General features: G+C 39.1%; 1 protein-coding gene across 3 annotated transcripts in view; it reads right to left on the reverse strand.

The window, feature by feature from the left end:
* Nucleotides 1-21,764, reverse strand: part of HDAC8 (histone deacetylase 8) — a 259,389-nt gene that overhangs the window by 162,120 nt on the left and 75,505 nt on the right. For all 3 annotated transcript variants that reach the window (XM_040999995.1, XM_040999993.1, XM_040999994.1), the window contains 3 exons: nucleotides 9,076-9,188; nucleotides 4,541-4,618; nucleotides 3,894-4,002 (listed from right to left, as the gene is read on the reverse strand). In XM_040999995.1, coding sequence (XP_040855929.1) covers nucleotides 3,894-4,002; nucleotides 4,541-4,618; nucleotides 9,076-9,188 — 300 coding nt within the window. The remainder of the gene's footprint in view (nucleotides 1-3,893; nucleotides 4,003-4,540; nucleotides 4,619-9,075; nucleotides 9,189-21,764) is intronic.

A 21,764-nucleotide genomic window follows, 5' to 3' on the forward strand; every position in this document is an offset into this window, starting at 1 on the left:
CAATAGACTGTCGATTTTAGAACTGCTTAGTTCTGGCCATTGTGGTCATCTGGGGTGTGAACAAGTAGACAGATATTTCTCTCTCTCTCCTTCTCTCTGTAAGTCTGATCTGCCTTTTCCGTGAACATAAATAATTAATTAAAAAGTGGGCCCTGCCAAAGTCATTGCCTTCTACGTGCTGGGATCCCATATGGCTGCCAATTCTAATCCTGACAGCTACTTTCCATCCAGCTCCCTGCTTGTGGCCTAGGAAAGCAGCCAAGAATGACCCAACGCCTTGGGACCCTGCACCCATGTGGGAGACCTGGAAGAGGCTCCAGGCTCCTGGCTTCAGATGGGCTCAGCTCCAGCCATTGTGGTCACTTGGGGGAATGAACCAGTGGATAAAAGATCTCTCTCTCTTTCTCTCTCTCGCTCTCTTGCTCTCTGTATATCTGACTTTCCAATAAAAACAAGTAAATCTTTTATTAAAAAAGTATAACTATCACTTTGAATCTCTTCATTTAAACTGCAGTGACAAGTAGTCAAGGTAGTCAAGGTTTGAGATTTCAGGGTGGAGTCCTAATATGTATTAAAACTTCCCTGGAACCAATAGCAAAGAAGTACTTTTTATTCTCTTGTAGTATCACAGTCATTAACTGTAAATGCTCCTGTGTCATCATCATAGTGTTTCAGATAACAGATAAAACACTGCATTTGAATATAGCTAGAAAGTAAACAAGCTAAACATAAGCAAAACAGTACAAGGGTATGTCAGAAAGGTGGTAGAAAACAGGATTAAAACACAAATATATTACAGTATAAAATCTTTGAAATCCATGTAGTTTTTTTCCATAATATTCATTTTCTATGACTTTTTGAAGAACGCTGGCATTTCTTTTTAGAGGACAAAACTTTGGCATGAATGCTCTCTTTGGCAGAATAGCTTCCTTTAACCACCCAACTTTATGGATATGTGGGGGAGGGAGACACAGAGGTGGGTGGGTGAAGTTGGTGGGCTTTCACCTAATTCAAGAATATAGCATGTCTCAATCATCTCCATACTGGGCTGATAAGCTTCCAATTGTAGTGGGGGCTGTGCTTATAGGTGCAATGTTGATGTTCCTGTTTGCTAATGACAACAGGGTTCCACTTGTAATATCAATTCTAGTGTATCCCATTGAAATTAGGGAAAGCTTGCGGAGACAGTGAGTTGAGTGACATAGGAGATCTGTGAAAATATCACTCACATAGTAGAGTACCCAAGGTCTTTTGGTGGTAGAAAATGTTCATGTGAAAATTCCTTATCCACTTATTACAAAAAGGAAACTCAAATTTTCTCATAAGGGAGGGGAGGCAGTAAGCACAAGCATTAAGGCGAAATTATAAAGCTCCTTCCAGAGTAGCTGACAAAATAAAAAAGGATTTAGCAAAGAAAAAGATACTCCTCCTTATTTAAAAAAGGAAAGAAGAGTGGGAGGGAGGAAGGGAAGAAAAGGAGAGAAAGAAAAAAGGAAAGAAGAAAGGAGGGAAAGAAGGAAGCAGGGCTGAGGGACGGAGGGGAAAAGGAAAAACAGTGAATTCCAAATGGAGAGAAGCAACTAGAAATTGGTGGTAAACAGAAATTAGAGCATCTTGTGAGTCAACAGCAAGATGTCCTTTGTATATCACTAATAAGGGGTGAACCATAGAACCAGTAGGATCATTGAACAAAACGGATGAGAAAGAGACAGTAGATACACTGAATGATTCTTTTTTAAAAAAAGAAACCAATTCAGTGTCCAATACATCTTTTAAGGGACACAGATGAGTCAGAGGTAATAATGGCAAATGTGCGAAGCTGTGGTTCCAAGCTGCCTGCCCCAAGTATTCAGAGCATAATAACTGGGACTGAGTGACACAGTGGCAGGGCTGACCTGCAAAACTATGTAGTAGCCAAGATTTTTTGTGTCACTTTTTTGCTACTGTTCCATCCCATACTCAGGGAGTTAATGCGCTAGCCCTGTCAAAATCTGTTGTCAAGAAAGGCTCTGTGGGGGTGAGGAGAACAGTTGTACCAAAATTTCATTTTAAGGTATATTTCTAATTGTAGACTAAAATCATGTTCTCTGTTAAAGGAACTTCAGGTGGTAGTCCAACAGATGGGAGAGATGTTTGGACGAGCCAGCCTTCCTGGCATCCTTGGAATCAGAAGTTGCTTCATATACTGAATGCTCTGACCAGATTTAACTTCTAAGGAAATCAAAGGAAAAATATACTGCACTCTTAATGAAAAGCCTGGAACCTGTTACTGTGGATAATCATTGGTGGATTGCTGGTGTGGCTCCATAGGCAAAAGGGGCCCTGGGAACTATAAACTGCTGAAGGTCTGGATCTTTGGGAAACAAGCTGAAAGAATCTTTAACAAATGCTAGCCTCCTGTACACAAAATCCATCAATCTACCACGGTGTGGGTGGCAAATGGTTTCTAGTAAAGGGAAATCATGTGTAATCCTCTACAGATCTTTCCCTTGGGCTGAACTTATTTTTAAAATGCTCCTAATTAAGGCTGATAAAGTTATTTTAAAACATGAATTAACATGAGGTTTAATTTTTTTTTTTTATCATGTACGAGGAGCTGGTTTATAGGAGGGAACAGAGACAACATAAGGGAGAAAAAGACATTTTTCTGAATGAAGGTTAAGTAGAAGACTTCTTTGGGGCAGAGTACTAGGAAAACCTCAAGTCTGTAGATAATACATAGCTTTTCCAGGCAGTGAAATGTCAAGCTGACAAATGATACAGGCTAATCTTAGGAGACTGTATGACTGACTAACGAACTTCCACAGGGATACATGGAAGGTGATCTATTCTGAGGGGTCCAGATATTACCAACAAGATTCACAGGATGATGGATGCTGATCTTTCAATGAAGATATAGGAAAGGGCTGTAGGAAACCCTATGGAAGAAGCTCCTGGCTCCTGGCTTCAGACTGGTCTGGCTCTGAGCATTGCAGTTGTTTGGGGGGAGTGAATCAGAGGATGAAAGATGTCTCTCTGTCTCTTTTTCTCTCACTGTTGTAACTCTGCCTTTCAAATAAAAATGAATATTTTTAAAAGAATTTTTTTATTTGAAAGGTGAAATTACCGAGTGAGAAGGAGGGAGGGAGGAAGGGAGAGAGAGGGAGAGACAGAGAGAGACAGGAGAAATCTTCCATCCATTGGTTCATTTTCCAGATGACTACAACAGTCAGAGCTGGGCTGGTCCAAATCCAGGAGTTAGCAGCTTCTTCCAGGGCCCCCATATGGGTGCAGAGACCCAAGAACTTGGGCTATCTTCTATTTGCTTAGCCGGGGCATTAACAGGGCACTGGATCAGAAGTGGAGCATCCAGGACTTGAACCGGAGCCATGTTGGATGCTGGTGCTGAAGGCAGAAGAAGCTTTAACTTACAAGGACACATTGCTGGCCCCCAAATAATTCTTTAACCAAAAAATAAACCCCATAGTGTAAAGAATAGGTTTCTGACTCAAATTTTAGCACAATGCTAGAACACAAAGAACAGAGGTCTCCACAATGAAAAGCTGAAATGCAGACTGTCAGGATAAAAAAACAAAACAAAAACAAGAAACAACACACACACAAATTTCTTTAGCTAGAAAATTTTCCAGGACAGGTCTAAAGGTTCCGCTCTTAAGATGGCTTTAGTCAATAATATGTAGCAGGTAAGATCCAACCTGCAGCCTGGCTGTCTCCAACAGAGAATGACTACCTGATAAGCTAAGTATAATGAGTAGTGCATAAAAGCTATCTTGGTATATGGTAGTTTTCCTTTACAAGCTGTTCTTTGAGAATAAGGATTCTGTAAGATTGGGGACCACTGAATCCTATTGAAATGTAGTCCATTTGCTACTGGCTCAGTGTTACTGTCATACCTTTCACAGATGTGGTAATACTTCTCATCCTGTATGCCATCCTGAATGGGTACATTTACACTATAGTACCGTCCCTTTCCTAGGCCAACATCAGACATATCACCTGTTCCTGTAAAAGAAAGGAGTACAGTGATCAGTTATTGAAATCATGATAATTAGAAAATTTAAAGGATTCTAACAGGAACTTGAGCAGAAAGATCAATAAGGAGAGCAATCCTGAATTTGTGACAATTTTTAGGGAAGAGATTGAGCAACATAATTTGGACAGGTAAGTATTACCAACAATGCTGGGGACGCAGGAAAGCCATAAGGAAAAATAAGAGATAAGAAGTTAATTTCTTTGCTTAACTTCCCATACTTCTTAGATTGATAAATTATCAATATGTCACTGTATTTATTAGGATTTGGGGAGTTGTACATGGTATTTGATAGTAGGCTGAGTGTAAGAGATTTATTGATAATCTACAGAAATCATCTGGGAAAAAGAAACAGTGCTGTTATTCTTGTCGTTGTCACCTTAGGTGGCTTGTGTAAAAATTTTGCTTAGAATAGCACCAACCAGGTATTAATAGCATGAAATATAACATAGAAGAAATGCACAGAAAAATTGGGGTATTCATTTATTACACATTACACAGATAACTTGCCTGGAAAAAATCCTGGGGAGAATTTGTGCAGCGACACAGTCATGACTTTGGAGGTGAAACTGAAGGCATCTTCCACACCTACCAGAGGAAGAAATGTCAGACACATCATTTCACATACGGAACTCATGTTTTTAAAATCTGAAAATGCTTGGGAAGAAGGGGAGATGAGAAGGCAGCGATAACAAAGGGAGGAACTTGCCAAGGAATAAAGTAACAGAAACCTCTCATCTCTGATCTCTGTAATTACAGGATGAAGGAGAACTTTGGCCTTGAATGAAGTTTGACAATACCTCTTCATATTCACAGAAAGCTATAACTGGACGTCCCCTTTCGAAGTGAGGGGCTGTCTGGGTCCTCTTTGACAACTTCTAAAAGCTAGAGAACAGTAAAAGCTCAAAACTGAGGCCTTGTCAACAGAACTGAATAGAAGAAATTGGCAGTATCTTGGATGTTTTATGTTTTAAGTTTCCAAAGAAGTATAATGTGAAAATCTTTTGAAAAGTGCAACCAATACAAACATTAGGAATTGTATAGAGAAATTTAATTATAAAGTGTCTCTCACTGATGCAGTTTGGTTATAAATACAGGTCACTCAAAGTCCCCTGTATATGGTGCAATATAAAGTACAATTTTCTCGGGCCCGGGGCGGTGGCGCAAGTGGTTAAAGGTCCTTGCCTTGCACGCCCAGGATCCCATATGGGCGCCGGTTCTAATCCCGGCAGCCCCGCTTCCCTTCCAGCTCCCTGCCTGTGGCCTGGGAAAGCAGTCGAGGATGGCCCAAAGCTTTGGGAACCTGCACCCACGTGGGAGACCCAGATGAGGCTCCTGGCTTCAGATCGGCATAGTATTGGCCCGTTGCGCTCACTTGGGGAGTGAATCATCGGACGGAAGATCTTCCTCTCTGTCTCTCCTCTCTGTATATCCGCCTTTCCAATGAAAAAATAATAAAAATAAATCTTTAAAAAAAAAAAAGTACAATTTTCTGGTTAAAACTGGGAAGTCTTATTCATTAGTAGAAGTTTTTTTTTTTTTTAATATCTTATTAGAAAGCCAGAATTACAGAGAGTGAAGTAGAGATAGATGTTTCATCATCTGTTTACTCCTCAAACAGCTATAATGGCTGGAATTGGATTAGGTTGAAGCCAGGAGCAGGGATCCCATGTGGGTAGGTGCAGGGGACAAGTTTCCCAGGTACATTAGCAGGGAGCAGGATTGGAAGTGGAGCAGCCAGGACTTGAACCCAGTGCCTGTATGGGATACCAGCATCATAAGTAGCAGTTCAACCCACAGTGCCACAACACCTGCCTTATTAATAGCAGTTTTATAATGTAGCCCTTAAGACCTGGAAAAGGATAGGAGGTGGGAGGGAACTTTATTAGACAGGTATCTCCTTTGCATTTAAACAGGCTAAAAATTGCCTAGAGGCCTGGAAGATACATGCCAGGATTTAAAGTGCCCCACCACACACACCACAAACAATTGCTGCTACTGATAAACACACTGCCTACCCCTTTCGTCTAGGAACCGCATATGTGCACAACCATCGCACCTTCAGATGAGCAGTTCATCAATGAAAGGATTATTAGCAAGTTCAGGTACTATCCTTTCACATTTCAAAGAATTTGTCTCAGTGTTTACTTACTGTTTTTTGTCTTTAGTAAAGGGTAGTAGAGACCTTAAAAAAATACTGACTTTATTTGTATATAACAGGTATGTTTGAATTTCCCAAGCCTTATGCTTTACCCTAGGAAGGAGGTTAAAACCGGTTAAAGGCTCCAGGTACAAAGCACAAAGTAAGCAAAATAAAAACAAAATAAATGAAAATAGCATTTCAACTCAGAAATGGAAGCGTAAACAGGAAACTCCTGGTGATGTATCATACATCCAGAAATATTATACCAATGTACATTTCGACCATTCCCATGTGAGAGTTCCTGTTTCTCACACTTTCATGATCATGGGATATTCTTCTTCTTAATCTTAGGTAGAAATAATAGTTTTTCTCATTTGGATTTCTTTTTATTAGTCTGGTAGGTACATTATCATGTGCTTAACAGCCTTTCATATTTCTTATTGTGGGAGATAACATTTGCATGGTTATGAAATCATCCTTGAAAAGAGGAGGTAGGCAAATAAGTTGAGGACATGGACTTGCTGTGACAGAGGAGAATGCTTGGGCCAATGAAAGAAAGTGAGGCCAGGGAGAAAGCTAGTGAAGCCACCACAGGATGCTAGCTGTGGAATCGTGGGGGGTTTAAAATAAACCAAACGTGTAAGAATTTGGGGGGTGGGGCAGGGGTCATTGGAAGGGAGGTGCTGAAGAGGGGAAATAAAGTGAAATGAAACACACCATAAAAGTTGGCTAAGACAGGAAACTCTAAATGGTGTAGAAATAACATTGCAAATGGAAAGAAATGGTTTCAGGTGACAGTCTTATTCATTCTTATATGGTTCAACAGAGTTGATTCTATTCTTGAACTCTGACACTAATCATCTGAACTTTATAGTCATTCATTCATTTAACAAACATTTTATTGAAACCCTACTATATACATGTTACTCTTGGTTCATGGCATTCTACAAGACAAAAAGAAGTAAACAACATTACTCTCGGAGGAACTTAAAATTTCTACAGGAAGAGAAAATATAGACAGATAAAAAATATCTAACATTAGACGACAGTATACAATGAAATCTCAGATCAGCAATATAAAAAATATAGCACCTGAGAAAGAAGAAGATATGAGCTACAGTGGTCAGGGCCAATGTGCTGCAATTGGAACTTGAATGAATGGGTAGAAACTGGAAATGCAAAAAGAGATGAGAAAGCAAAACTAAGGGGGAAGGGAGGCAAAATCAGGGAAGTGGGAATAGTGACACATTTCAGCAAGGGTGAGATGTGTTCATTCAATCGGTAACCTGGCAGCAAGCAATGAGACCAAAAGAAGAGTTGAGGCTTGTCTGAGAAAGGCATAGAAAGACAGGATCAAAGTCAAAGAGAATTTTCCTTTGGAAATGACTGCTTTCCAACATGCACCCAGCACAAAGCCTGAGGTGTTTCTAAACTGTCAATTCATACCTGATCCAACAGATCTGGTCTGTTGAACAGTTCCATATCTGATCTAACAGATCTGAATTGATAGTTGAAACCCTATGATCTTTTTCAAATGAAGTTTCTCAGGTGTAATGTATATTCAAGCTTGAGACCATTGCTCTAGGCCAGGGACTAGCAAATTAGCTACCTCTTAGGCGTTCCAAACTAGTTACAGAGAGAGAGAGAAGTGTGTGTCTGTATATATATACATACACACATATACACATACATATTATAAAACCTAAAATTTTATATATACATATACATACATACCACCTCTTAGAAATAGAACCCTTTACAACCCTTTAGAAATAGAAAAGTCATTCTGAGCTCATTGGTCATAAAAAAATAAGCCATGAGTCAAATACAACCCCTTGTTTGGGGCAATAAGGAGCATCTGAGCAGGACTGTATTTTATACTGGCAGAGTATTCAGAAATTCAGGGAACATAGTTACCAAATTGTACATTGGTAGTTTTAACCACCCTCTTTTCTCCAGGTTCCATTTTATTTTATGTCACCACCTCATGGTAACATCCATGTAAATGAAGCTCCCTGGAATGGTTCTGACCTAAATTTCTCTCTTCTGTCACTGTTTTGGTAGAACTAATTCTAGCCTCAGAAAGATATCGCTCTTTCCTTGCTTATGCCTTGATTATGTTGATTTGCCTTCAAAAAAAGTCCTATAAACAGGGAAGCAGCTGATGTAGAGAAGGTGGAGATATCCTCAACTAAGAATTGACTGGGTAAATAAGTGAAAATACCAGGTGGCATAGGAAGCATTGCCTAAAGGAACAGAATGTAACAACAGTCACTGAAGTCCTGCATTCAACATGGAAAGCACATGGGAGAATTAGATATGTTCTTTCAGCAGAGTTCATCAGGAAATGATTAATGGTTAAGACAAATGGTTATGAGATTGTGTTATGAAAAGTTAGGAAAGATATCCTGGGTTTGTGTAGGATTGAATATTGTAATAATACAGAGAAAGTGGCACAGATTCCAGTTACTACTTGAGTTGGTAGCTTACTGGTGAAAAATTCAGTATGTTAGTACTTCATACACCTACTCTATCTTGGGAGAAGCATTCATGAGAATAGATAAGACTATTAACTCAAACCAGAGATTTCCCGTACAACCAGCAGATATGAACTGGGGAAGATCCTGAGCAGGAACAAATAGTAGGTAAAAGTTCTATCTCTTAAGACTCTAATGGTTTTTCATAAGAGAAGAGGAGGGGAAATGATAGGAGCCAGCTTGTGCAGCCAAGCATGAATTGCATCAGTTAGAGGAATCTCTACATTATCTATTTCAAGAATTTTCAATTAGGAAAATTTCAATTGCAATAGGCATTTCTCCTTTTACTGGTTGCCTAGAAGTAGCATTACTTATCAAAACCTGCTGTCCTAGCAGTAAAACATCTTTGAAACTGGAGGGCTTACCATCGCCATGGTGTAGATCCAAATCCACATAGAGAATACGGTCAAATTTCCGTCGCAATCGTAATATTCCCAGGACAGCATCATTGAGATAACAAAAACCAGATGCTTCATCTCTGCAAGAAAACAAGTTGCTACAGCCAACAGCCAGAAAGCAATCCAAGGGAGTATTTACAGCCAAGGATGTTACCCCTGAGATCTAGTCCTTGAAATCCCCCCAATCTTTTGAGAAAAATAAAAATCTACCTATAAAGATCACATATTAAATGATTCAGAACGATAAAGCAATGAAGTATTTTTGGTAAAGTACATATTCAGGTTGATTAGTAACATTTTCCATTCAATATTCTATATTTTCAAAGCATTAGAACATTGTAACCACGTTGGGCAAGATAGATCCTTCGCCTGATTATTTAGGAATCACTTAAAAAATCTGTGTTACCTTGGTGGTCATTGTGATAAATACAGATTATTGCAAGAATTTAAGAAAGCTGGAAGCTGGAAAGGCCTTCAAGAGTCTTCTCCAGCCTAGTAGGAAAGATGTTAGAGACCGAATTCTCGGTATTGACCCTGTGACTTGGCGTATTTTGTTTATTTGTTCTCAAATTAGTTTCCATACTTGTTGCTCATAAAGCCTTAGCACATAACTTGCTCATAAAACAAGCACATAACTTCTGAGGCAGTGAATGCTTTTTCTGTAAATGTAATTTTTTAAAAAAGATTTATTTGTTTTTATTTTAAAGTCAGATAAACAGAGAGGAGGAGAGACAGAGAAGATCCTCCGCCCAACAATTCAGTTCCCAAGCAGCCACTACGGCCAGAGCTGAGCGAGTCTGAAACCAGGAGCCCTGAGTGTCTTCCAGGTTTCCCACACGGGTACAGGGTCCCAAGGCTTTGGGCCGTCCTTGACTGCTTTCCCAGGCCACAAGCAGGGAACTGGATGGGAAGCGGGGACCTATATGGGTCCCTGGTGCATAGCAGACAAGAACTTTAGTTGCTAGGCTCCCATGTCAGGCCCTGTAAATGTAATCATTAAAGTGCAGAATGAAACAACAGTTTGTATTTGTTAAGATTATTTATGTGAAAGATGGAGAGAGAGAGTGGGAGAGAGAGAGAGAGAGAGAGAGAGAATTTTTCATTTGGTTCACTCCCTAAATACTTGCTACAGCCAGATTCAGGGCAGGTTAAAGCCAGGAGCCAGGAACTCTATCCTGGTTTTCTACATGGGTGGCACTTGGGACATCCTCTGCTGTTTTCCTAGTTGTATTAACAAGAAGCTGGATAGAAAGTGGAGTAGCCAAAATTTGGCCTGGTGCTCTGGAATGGGATGTCAGTATGGCAAAAAAAAAAAAAAAAAAAACAAAACAAAACAAAAAACAAACAAACAAACAAAAAAAACCAGGTTAACTTGAGGCATCACCAAGCAGGGTCCCTGAAGCAGCCTTGTCTACTTTGTTTTCTTCAGAAAATTTGTTTTCATGGACTTCACTGGTGTCCTTAAACCTTCTTGATATTGATGATATTGTATCACTTTTACCTACTGTCAACTATAACCCACTCTTTTATTACATTTCCATTAAGCCTTGCTGATTAGCTTTAAAAGCATATTATTCATCATCAAGATTATAATGTATTTTATGTTCTCATTTTTTTTAAAAAAGTTTGCATTAAAAAAGATATTTTATTTTAATTGGTAAGGTAGAATTACAGAGAGAAGAGAAGACAGAGAAATCTTCTGGTTCATTGCCCAAGTGGCCATAACACCAGAGCTGGATCAATCTGAAGCAGGAAGCCAGGAGCTTCCACCTCATCTCCCACTTGTGTGCAGGGTCCCAAGGACTTGGACCATCCTCCGCTGCTTTCCTGCGTCATTCTTAGGGAGCTGGATTGGAAGTGGGGAAGCCAGGACTCAATCTGGCACATACCAGGGTTGCTGATGTCACAGGTGGAGTATTAAATGGCTACGCTGCAGAACCAGCCCCTAAGGTCTCATTCTAAATGCTTCAGGTCCTTCTGCTTCCACAGACACTCCAAATAGCTGGTCCATTTTGCCTGTTTTCCACCTGATAATTTCTGAAACAGGATTCTAGGCTTGAACAACGATAGAAATTGTATCTTTTTTTAATTAATTACATTGCATTATGTGACACAGTGTTATGGGTACTGGGATTCTCCCCACCCCTTCCCCAAACCCTCCCCCCATGGTGGATTCCTCCACCTTGTTGCTGTATTACATTTCAAATTCAGTCAAGATTCTTTCATTGCAAGCATATACCAAGCATAGAGTCCAGCATCTTATTGTCCAGATAAGTTCAACAGCTTGTTGGGGAGACCTTCTCTGGTCTGAAGGTAGAGCCGGCAGAGTATCATCCCGATCAATTAAAAGCCCCAACATAACATCATAGAAATTGTATCTTTAGTACTATGAATCTATGAAACTTTCTAGTGTTTACACAATGCATAAGCATCTTCATGAAATCTCTTTCATAGTGTTTCATATTCTCAACAATGCCCTTGTTCTCAGACTGAATCAATTAGGCAGGTACGCTGGTGGGCAGGAAGTTGGTAAAAATATCGTGATACGTCAACTTTGCTTCATTAACGTGAACTCAGCAATCATACAGCAGAAGAGCTTGGCCTTAGGTATGTAACCAGGAAGAAACCAATTAAAGTATTTGTCCATCTGTGAATTCTAAGAAGTAAGTACATCACTTTGGAAATTCTTGGATGCAAATGCTATTTTCCAATTACATTAAACTTAGGTTTTATAAATCTACTGTCTTAGCATATCAAGCAAGAGATAATCTGTCTTCCTACTGAACATCAATAACCTTTGGATAGATGGAACAGAACACTAAGTACTAGGCAAAAGGAGAAGGGAGATGGGGCGGAGGAGGAATACAAATCAATATAGGACGTAGTTCCTTCCCTCAGTGAATCCACAATTAAGGTAGGAAGGCTAAGTCTTAAGTACAGACAAAACAAAATAAAAACAGAAGGGCAATCAGAAATATAATAGCATATAAAGGAGAAAATAGAGACTGTTCACAAAACCCACAAAGTATACTCATCTCATTGACAGTATTGAACTTAAGCTGAACCTTTGTGCTTCTGGAGAGCTGTGTTAAGAAACCCCTACCCTTTTATGTTCCCAGACACAGTTAATGGCTCTGGCATATTCTAAGGTGAGACTTGTCCCCATCCATCCTCATGAATCCCATATGACTCCAGGATGACTCCCTTATTTACCTGCTTCTATTGAACTCAGGTCCCCTTCCTTTTCTTTAGAGTGTTCCTAGTAAGTGTCCTCCTTATGTCAGGAGCCTGAGTAATAATGATGAGAATGTCTATGATTTAGATAGGCTTTTATGTTTCATTGTGTAACTGATATTTTCACTGCTGGATGGTATTTTGGAACACAAAATTTCTTAAATTAAAGCAGCTACATTCTCATTGGTTTACTGAAATACATAAACATTTAGATATAAAGAATATCAGTAAAATCTCCCAGAAGTGATACTTTCAAGGTTCTCACTGTGCTAAAAAAGTATTTCTATAACACATTCCCAAATGTTGTCAAATATCAAGTTAATGTAATTTAGGTAAATCTTCAGCAGATAAGTTTAATTCAGTAATTTTGACTTCTTAAAGCCAACTATATCTTTTTTGATTTGCCAGTGAGAGATGTGATTTAGGGGTAGATTTTTATGGCACTTATGTATACAGTTTTACTGCTATAATGAGATAACATCTAAAATGTTTGATTATGAAAAACGTACATATATTTAGCTAATTTGAGTCTTGACAAGCTTTATTTTAACAAGAGTTATGTCTTGTAGTACCTCAGCTTGATAATACATAAGGTCCTTAGGTAACTGAAAACTTAGGGTTGATAGAAATTGAATTAATAAATATTCATTAGTTACCTAGATCATTTCTAAGTAGAAAACTGAAACATTAATGACTACAGAGATCTTTGGGATTATATGCTTTTGCTTATTATTTTTATGCCCCATATGTATGTGAATGAATGTTATTATTTTCAAAATGCACTTATTTATGAGGCATACAAACAGCCCTGATCATCCACTGGTTCACTCCCGAAATATATGCAGTGACTACGCTGGGACAAGCTGACCAAGTAACCAGGAATTCAATTGAGATTTCCACATGGATGCCAGGGTCTGCATTAGCAGGAGCTGGAACTTGAGCCCCAGATCCTTTGAACATTCTATTGCAGGTATTCTATTTGGTTGTCTAAATGACTGCCCCAATGGTGGTTTTTTTTTGTTTGTTTGTTTGATTGGGTTTTTTTTTTTTTCCACATAAGAGAAGTTGAAATATGAAGGCTGTATATGGGTATAAAAAGTTACAGAATGTTCACAAAAAAACAAATTTCATTTCTTGAGGTCAAATCTAAGGTTTGATGAGTTCATTCACAAAAATTTTCAAAAAGAACTTTACTTGATTTTAGCCAAAAGTGAAAAAACTTTAGTATCAGATATACTGATGTAAAACAAGAATTTGATTTTCTCTGTCAAAATGAAAAAAAGTGTTTGAACTATTGATCTGTTCTTGATGATAGGTTGTAAAGACTTGATTTATCTTCTAAGTAATCTTTTTATGTAACATAGAGCATGTGTCTTACCAGAGTATCTTCAATGGGTTATGTTGACTTTGCTATGTCCTTGGTTGTTTAAGAAAGCAAAACCTTCTGACTTAAGAAAGAACTAAAGTTTTTTTTTTTTTCTTTAACAGTCATGTTACTTCCAATGTTTACTTTGGAAATCTTTTATCATTCCTTTGGTAAAAGAGAGCCAAGTATTGTTTTTCAATAACCCTTCATTCCATCTTAATCAAGTCTCAGAAGGCCCATGGAAAATCACAAAGGGTTTGTTCTTTGACTTGTAAAAAGGAAGGTGCTAGCAGTAATTAATAACTGATATGCTAGTATTCATGAATTACACAGGAAGAGTTGTCAAGTCAGAAGAGATGCTCTGCCCTCCCTAGGTTAAACTGATAGAGGTAAAATGTTCCTAACATTTGTATAAGTAGTTTGGAAATTGTATGCTATATAGGAAGTTCTTACAAATGCATCAAGGCTCTCCCTGGTCCTGATAGGTTTCTAATTGTCAGAGTCCTTGTGCTGCTTTCTCTGATACTAGAAACTACAGCAATGTTTTTTAGGCCATAGCTACAGTTTTTCTTAAAGTTAACATAGTCTTAACTTTGCTGCTTTATGTTCAATCTAGTTAAGTTCCTGCTCATTAGTTTTCAACTGGAGATTCATGTCACTTACTAGTACAAATTTTATTTTATTTTTTTAAAGATTTATTTATTTTTATTGGAAAGTCAGATATACAGAGAGGAGGAGAGACAGAGAGGAAGATCTTCCATCCAATGGTTCACTCCCCAAGTGACCACAATGGCTGGAGTTGAGCCAATCTGAAGCCAGGAGCCAGGAACTTCCTCTGGGTCTCCCACCAAGTGCAGGGTCCCAAAGCTTTGGGACATCCTTGACTGCTTTCCCAGGCCACAAGCAGGGAGCTGGATGGGAAGCGGGGCTGCCGGGATTAGAACTGGTGCCCAAAAGGGATCCTGGCACATGCAAGGCAAGGACTTTAACTGCTATGCTACCGTGCCAGGCCCAGTGCAAATTTTATTAATAGATGTTTAAGGCCTATTCTGAATCACTGAATGTACTACTTGATATAGTTTTGGAAATTTCTAACTACATGCTTGTTATACTCACAGTATATAATTGTCAGGATCAGTATATGTTATATGTGAGTATTTTTTCTCTAAGAAGGTTATGTTCATACATTTTCTTTTTTTTTTTTTTAAAGATTTATTTTTATTATTTTTTCATTGGAAAGGCGGATATACAGAGAGGAGAGACAGAGAGGAAGATCTTCCGTCCGATGATTCACTCCCCAAGTGAGCGCAACGGGCCGATACTATGCCGATCCGAAGCCAGGAGCCTCATCTGGGTCTCCCACACGGGTGCAGGGTCCCAAAGCCTTGGGCCGTCCTCGACTGCTTTCCCAGGCCACAGGCAGGGAGCTGGAAGGGAAGCGGGGCTGCCGGGATTAGAACCGGCGCCCATATGGGATCCCGGGCGTGCAAGGCGAGGACCTTTAACCACTTGCGCCACCGCGCCGGGCCCCATACATTTTCTTAAGTTAGATATATCTTTTCTTTTTTTTCAAAATAGGGTTAATCATCATGTTTATAGATATTTTGCCTGAAATTTTGGGGGGATTGGCTTTTAACTTGTTTTGAATGCCACAGAAACAACTACATTTCCTTATCAGTTGCATTATTATTCTTGTAATGAATTCTCAGATTTTCACCTTTGAAAATAATTTGTAATAAGGAAGCCATAGCTTTTGTAAGTCTTTGGTCATCCACAGATAGCTTTTTATGTTTTACTCTGATGCTTCCCTGAAGGTACTTAGAGTCCATCCACAAGCTAGAGGGCTTCATCTTCAGCAAAGGACTTTCTAGAAAGGGACTATAACAGGTACTTTTACATATAGGCTGCTGCTTGGATAACTGAAAAAACTCTGAGACCACAGCAGTGAACTGAGTCAGGTTTTAAAAACTAGTTGAGAAGAAGTTAAGTTACTAAGATAACTAATGTAAGCTTGAGTGGAACAAGAACTAGTTACAGGGACCTGACATGATAGCTGAGCAGCTAAAATCCTCACCTTGGATGTGCCAGGATCCCATAAGGGTGCCGGGTCGTGTCCCAGCTGCTCAGCTTCCCTTCCACCTCCTTGCTTGTGGCCTGGGAAGGTAGTAGAAGATGACCCAAAGCCATGGGATCCTGCACCCATGTGAGAGACCTGGAAGAAGTTCCTGGCTCCTGGCTTTGGATTGACTTCTTGGGAGTGAAATAGATCTTTCTCTCTCTGTCTCTCCTCTACGTGAGTCTGATTTTCCAATAAAAATAAATGAATCCTAAAAAAAAAAAAAAAACCCTAGTTACATAGATCTGAATAGACTGATGAGGAGTGATTATTGGTTTTGTTTGGAATATTGCTGATGCTGTAATACTCTAATCCTGGCTATGTAAGGAACTCATCTATCTTCTCTCTTACACTATCTATAAATCCCATCTATTTAGTAGATGACGCTTTCATAAGTAGAAATAAAACATTTGCAAATGGAAATATTATTGCCCCTACTTGAGCTCTGTGGGATTTAGAATCCTTTGTAGAGCACTCTTATTTTCACAGCACTACAATGATCTGTATAGGTAGAATAAAAATCTGTCTATACTTGATACCTTGTCTATTACCAAGACCTTTCCTAAAACATATTTTCTTTCTTTCTTCTTCTTCTTTTTTCTTTTTTTGGAAGAGTAAAGTTAAACTTTACTTTTACAGTAATTTTTCTATGTACAAAGAATTACAGTACATGTTTATGGAGACTCCTAGCATAGGGCTCCCCTCTTTTTTCACTAGGAGTTTCACCTACAGCTGACAATCTGTGGGGGCTGGAATGAGCACAAAGAAAACCGTGACAGACCTTGGCTGTCCCCCGTCTCCTTTTCTGAAAAAATATAAAGATAGAGCTCTGTCAGCTTGCTAAAACATATTTTCTAATGGTGCGCAATGAATCAGATTTAATTAGAGACTTTTGAGAAAGTAAGGCTGATTCTACAGAAGAGTGCTCCCAAAGCCCTCTTGGGCAAACTAAGGTTGCCACCAGACTCAGGGCACTCCCAGCCTGGCAAGTATATAAGGAAGTTTCCTTCCTTGCAGATCCAGGAAACAGATAGTTTGGGAATCTCCAAAAGAGAGCAGTTCTCCAAAATTTATATGTACCAGAGGTAAAGTATTCTTAGCTTGGCTTCTAAGCTTTAATAGCTGTTTAAAATTCCAAATGGAGATTTCTCATGAAAACTTCCAGGAAAACAACCTATGGTCTATATGGTAAATCACCATTCTTGCCATGGCTATGAAAATAATCAGGCTAAACTAATGAGACTTGATTTCTATTCTGAAGTATTTTCACTGATTCAAAAGTCACATATTATAAAATCAACCATTTTAATGTGTATGATTCAGCGGCATTTTTAGTATATTCACAATAATGTGCAACATTAACAAATCTAATTCCAATGCATTTTCATCACCTCAGAAAATCACATACTTATTAAATAAACATTCCTTACACCTTCTTCTCCCTCATTTCCTGATAACCATCAATCTCTGTTCTGTCTTTATGGATTCACCTATTTGTATGTTTACTACAGGTGGGATCATATAATATGTGACCTTTTGTGCATGAACTCTTTCACATAACATGTTTCTGAGGTTCATTCATGTTGTAGCATATATTAGTACTTCATCCTTTCTCTTTCACACACGGATACACATTTTGTTTATTCATTCTTTTCTCCTTTTGGCTATTGTGAATAGTGCTATCATGAACATCTGTGTGTAAGTAGTTGTCTGTTTGCAATTCTTCTAGATACAATTACTTAGAAATGTAGTATAGATACAATTACTTAGAAATGGAGTCATTCCTAACTCTGTTTAACTTTTGAGGAACAATAGAACTGTTTTCCACAGTGGCTACTATCATTTTATATTCCTGCCAGCAAGGTACAAAGGCTCCAATTTTTTCACATCATCACCAGCAATTGTTTTCGTTTTGTGTGCAGGTATGTAATACAGCTAGCAATCCTAGTATGCAGGAAGTGGTATCTCATTATGGATTTCATTTGCATTTTCCTGATGACTAACAATGTGCTTGTTGACCATTTCTTTGAAGAAATGTCTATTCAAGTCCTTTGCCCACTTAAAAATTATGCCATTTGGTTCTTTTCTGCAGTTGAGTTGTAAACGTTATTTGTATTCTAAATATCAGATCCTTATTTAGTGTATTTTGAAAATATGGTTGTCCTCCCACTTTCTTGATAATGTCCTTTGCTATACAAAAGTTTTACATTTTCAGACATTGCAATTTTTCTGTTTTCCTTTTTGTGAAACCAGCCTTATTATGTGTTCAATAATAATTTTTTTTCTTAAAATTATTTAATTAATTTATTTGGAAGGCAGAGTGACATAGAAAGAGGGTGACAGAAATCTTCCATCTATTGGATTATATCCCAAATGCCTTCAACTGCCAGACCTGAGCCAGACTGAAGTCAGGAGCCTGGAACACCATCAGGGTCTTCCAAATAGGAGGCAGGGACCCTGCTAAATTGGGCCACCATTAGTTGCCTCTCAAGATACATTAGCAGAAAGCTGCCCCAGAGTGGAGTAGCTAGAACTTGAATTAGCCATATCAGATATTGCTGTCTGAAGCAGTAGCTTAATTCGTTGTAGCTCAGTGCCCGCCCTCAGGAATAATGTTTCTTCAAGGTTATATTTGTTAGGGCCAGTGTTACAGTAGCTTAGCAAGTTAAGCACCCCCCTACAATGCTGGCATCCTATCTTGGTGCCAGTTGGAGTCCAGATGCTCTATTTCTGATCCAGCTCCCTACCAATGACCTGGGGAAGCAGTAGTGGATGGCCAAAATGCTTGTGCTCATGTGGAAGCCCTGGAAGAAGCTCCCAGCTCCAGGTTTTGGACAAGCCCAGCTTCAGCCATTGTGACCATTTAAGGAATGGACCACCAGAAGGAATATCTCCTACACTCTCCTTTCTCTGTAACTCCACCTATCAAATAAAAAATAAGAAAATTTCTAAAAAATGTTATCTTTGGGGCCTGGTGCAAAGCCTAGTGCGTAAAGTCCTCACCTTGCATGCGCTGGGATCCTATATTTGTATCCTGGCTGCTCCACTTCCCTTCCAACTCCTTGCTTGTAGCCTGGGAAAGCACTAGAGGATGGCCCAAAGCCTTGGGACCCTGCACCTGTGTGGGAGAGTCGGAAGACACTAAGGGCTCCTGGCTTCAGATTCGCTCAGCACCACCTGTTGTGGCCACTTGGGGCGTGAACCAAGATCTTTCTCTCCTTCTCTCCTCCTCTCTGTAAATCTGGCCTTCCAAGAAAAATAGATAAATCTTTTTTTTTTTAAAGGTTATCTTTGATCAAAAGGGGTGACCATAGAGAGATTTTGTGTGCCAACAGAAATTGTTCATTTACAGCATCCCATTCATGGTTATCAGAGCCTGGCCTTGTTCATTGTCTCTGAGCAGGTTTTTATCTCTTTATAAACTGTAGATTACTGATGGGTATGCAAATATCTTCCCAGAGATAACTGACTTCCATCCCTTTTGTGGTAAAATCAGTTTGGGTACCAACTTAAAACCAAACTGAACCCTGCTATCTTGCTAAACTGTAAATCTTTACTAAATTTTCAATGTTTCCATTCTTCAATACATAGCAACTATTTTTTAAACTAACTTTACAGGTTTTTTTTTCTTCCTCCTACCTGATTTAGAATCAGTGAGAACTGGAACCTGATTGCTAAACTCCCTATCAGGACTGTAGGGTATCTTGCAGCTTTCCCTCTTCTCTAGGCTCTGAAACAATCCTGCAGGCTAAAGCTCAACAACTTGACATAAACTAGAAGAATACAGCACCACAGCAGCTCATGCACGACTGGAATTCTCATTGTACAAGACGTTGTCTAGACCACTACGCAAGTCTAGCGAAATACTTTGGTGGTGCATATCCTTATAGGAGAGAAAACCAAGACTGTAGACAGCATACACTTAAATAGCAGAATGATGGACTTGTGACTGCTGTTGAGGGAATAAACTATTGTTACAATTATAGTTGGAAAACAGTGGGGGGAGGGAGTGGGGGAAGGTAGAAGGAGAAAATTCCTGAGCCTAAGGAACTGTATTATGAAAAATAAAGAATTTCTAAAAACACTGTGGACAAACAACATTGCCAATAGCATCCAGGTTTTAACTCTGTGAGAAACATTGCAAAATAGAAAGTTTTCCTTCTACCAATAATTAAAGAGAACATTGGGCTGGTTATCTCTTTTGTTTTAAGGTTTATTTATTTGACAGGCAGAGGTAGACAGAGCTCATGTGAGCGAGCTTCCATCTGCTGGTTCAGTCCACATATGGCTGTGGTGGCTGGAGCTGGGCTGATTTAAAGCCAAGAGCTTTTTCCAGGTTTCCCATGCCCAAGCACAAAAGGGATGCCTGCTCTGCAGGTAGTGGCTTTACCTATTTTGTCACAGTGTCAACCCCTGAGGGTGGTTATATGTTTAAGGATTCTTTCTTGGCTTGGCTTTTTACTATTACTTTTTTTGGTTTGTTTGTTTGAGAGAGAGAGACAGACATATAGACTGATTTAACCCCCAAATGCCAACAACAGCCAAGGGGCTAAAACCAGGAATTGACTTAATCCAGGTCTATGGCTTGGTTGGCAGGAATCCAACTACTTGAGCAATCACCAGTGCCTCCCACTGTGCGCATGAGCAGGAAGCTGCAATCAGGATCCAGAAGTGGTTTTTGAGCACAGGCTCTTTGTATTCACTTTGAGCAGGTCTCCTTACCACAGTATCTTACCTACTAGGCTAAGTGTTCACCCCTACTCTAGGTTTCTACATTCACATTTGTTTTCTTTTTCTTTTTCTTTTTCTTTTTCCTTTTCTTTTTCTTTCCTTTCTATTGCCTTCAGCCATCTTTCTCTTAGGATGTCTGGTCTCCAAGACCCTAAAACAAATGACCTTTGCCACTATATAGCTCACTTGGTTTTATAGGAATACCACCACCAAAAGCTTGCAAAAGGTTATTGCTTAGACCTCTGCTTTCCCCCATCCAGGAAAATTAAGTTCACCACTGAGTTGCACAGTGATGAAAGACATCTGTCTAATAAAAAGAATGACAGTTCTAAGATTTACCTGGGTTCTGCACACCTTAGAAAAGAGTCAAGGTTAAGAAATTTCTTCTACTCTGTTTCCCTCACAAGACTGACCACAAAGGTTCATCTTACTCTGGCACATTATTCTAAGATGAGATCCATCTCCATCCTGCCTCATGACTCCCATAAAACTTGTGAATGACTCTCTTGTTTACCTGCCATTTTATACCTCAAGTTCCCTTCCTTTTCTTTGAAATATTCCTCATTAATGAGACTGTTCCCATGGTGATAGCCTGTGTGCATGCAATCACTTCCCTAATTGTCTAGTACATTTTGCCTTTCATACTGTCAACACAAATGTGTTTAAGGGAGAGCCTACTTTCAGTATCCATTTTTCTGAAAACTTGGGGGAATGTGTTTTCAGCTTGGTGGCTAGGCAATTGTTTTGCTTCTGTTTTCTTACCAGATAGATCTAGCTTCTGTTCAATTATATACTACAAATTTAATCTTAAAAAAATGTACAGAACTCAGTCAACTGCAATTGCTCTTGGACATTTGCTGTTCCCACGTCGACTAAAAGTCAAAGACTCTAGGATTAAGACATGAAGACATTCAAGTAACAGGAAGGCATGTGCACGTGCATACAGTCAGGAGCTTCATTGTTAATGACAAACCTTTTGAAGTCTCTTGTCTTTTTTTTTTTTTTAATTCTAGTCCTAGTATCGAAGTCCTAGTGTCAAGGGTTAGCCTTATAAATCTCAATAATATTTTCCTAGTTGGACCTTTGTAAGACTTGCTCAGATACCTATTTCCTCTTTTACTATTAGCATACCTCTTATTTACTTTCATTATACATATTTCAAGAACAAGTTAGTAGCATGGTTTGACTCTTCTTTGTTGGCATGTGATA

The sequence above is a fragment of the Ochotona curzoniae genome, unplaced genomic scaffold (assembly GCF_017591425.1).
Source record: "Ochotona curzoniae isolate NIBS_2020 unplaced genomic scaffold, NIBS_Ocur_1.0 scaffold_1852, whole genome shotgun sequence".
NCBI lineage: Eukaryota > Metazoa > Chordata > Mammalia > Lagomorpha > Ochotonidae > Ochotona > Ochotona curzoniae.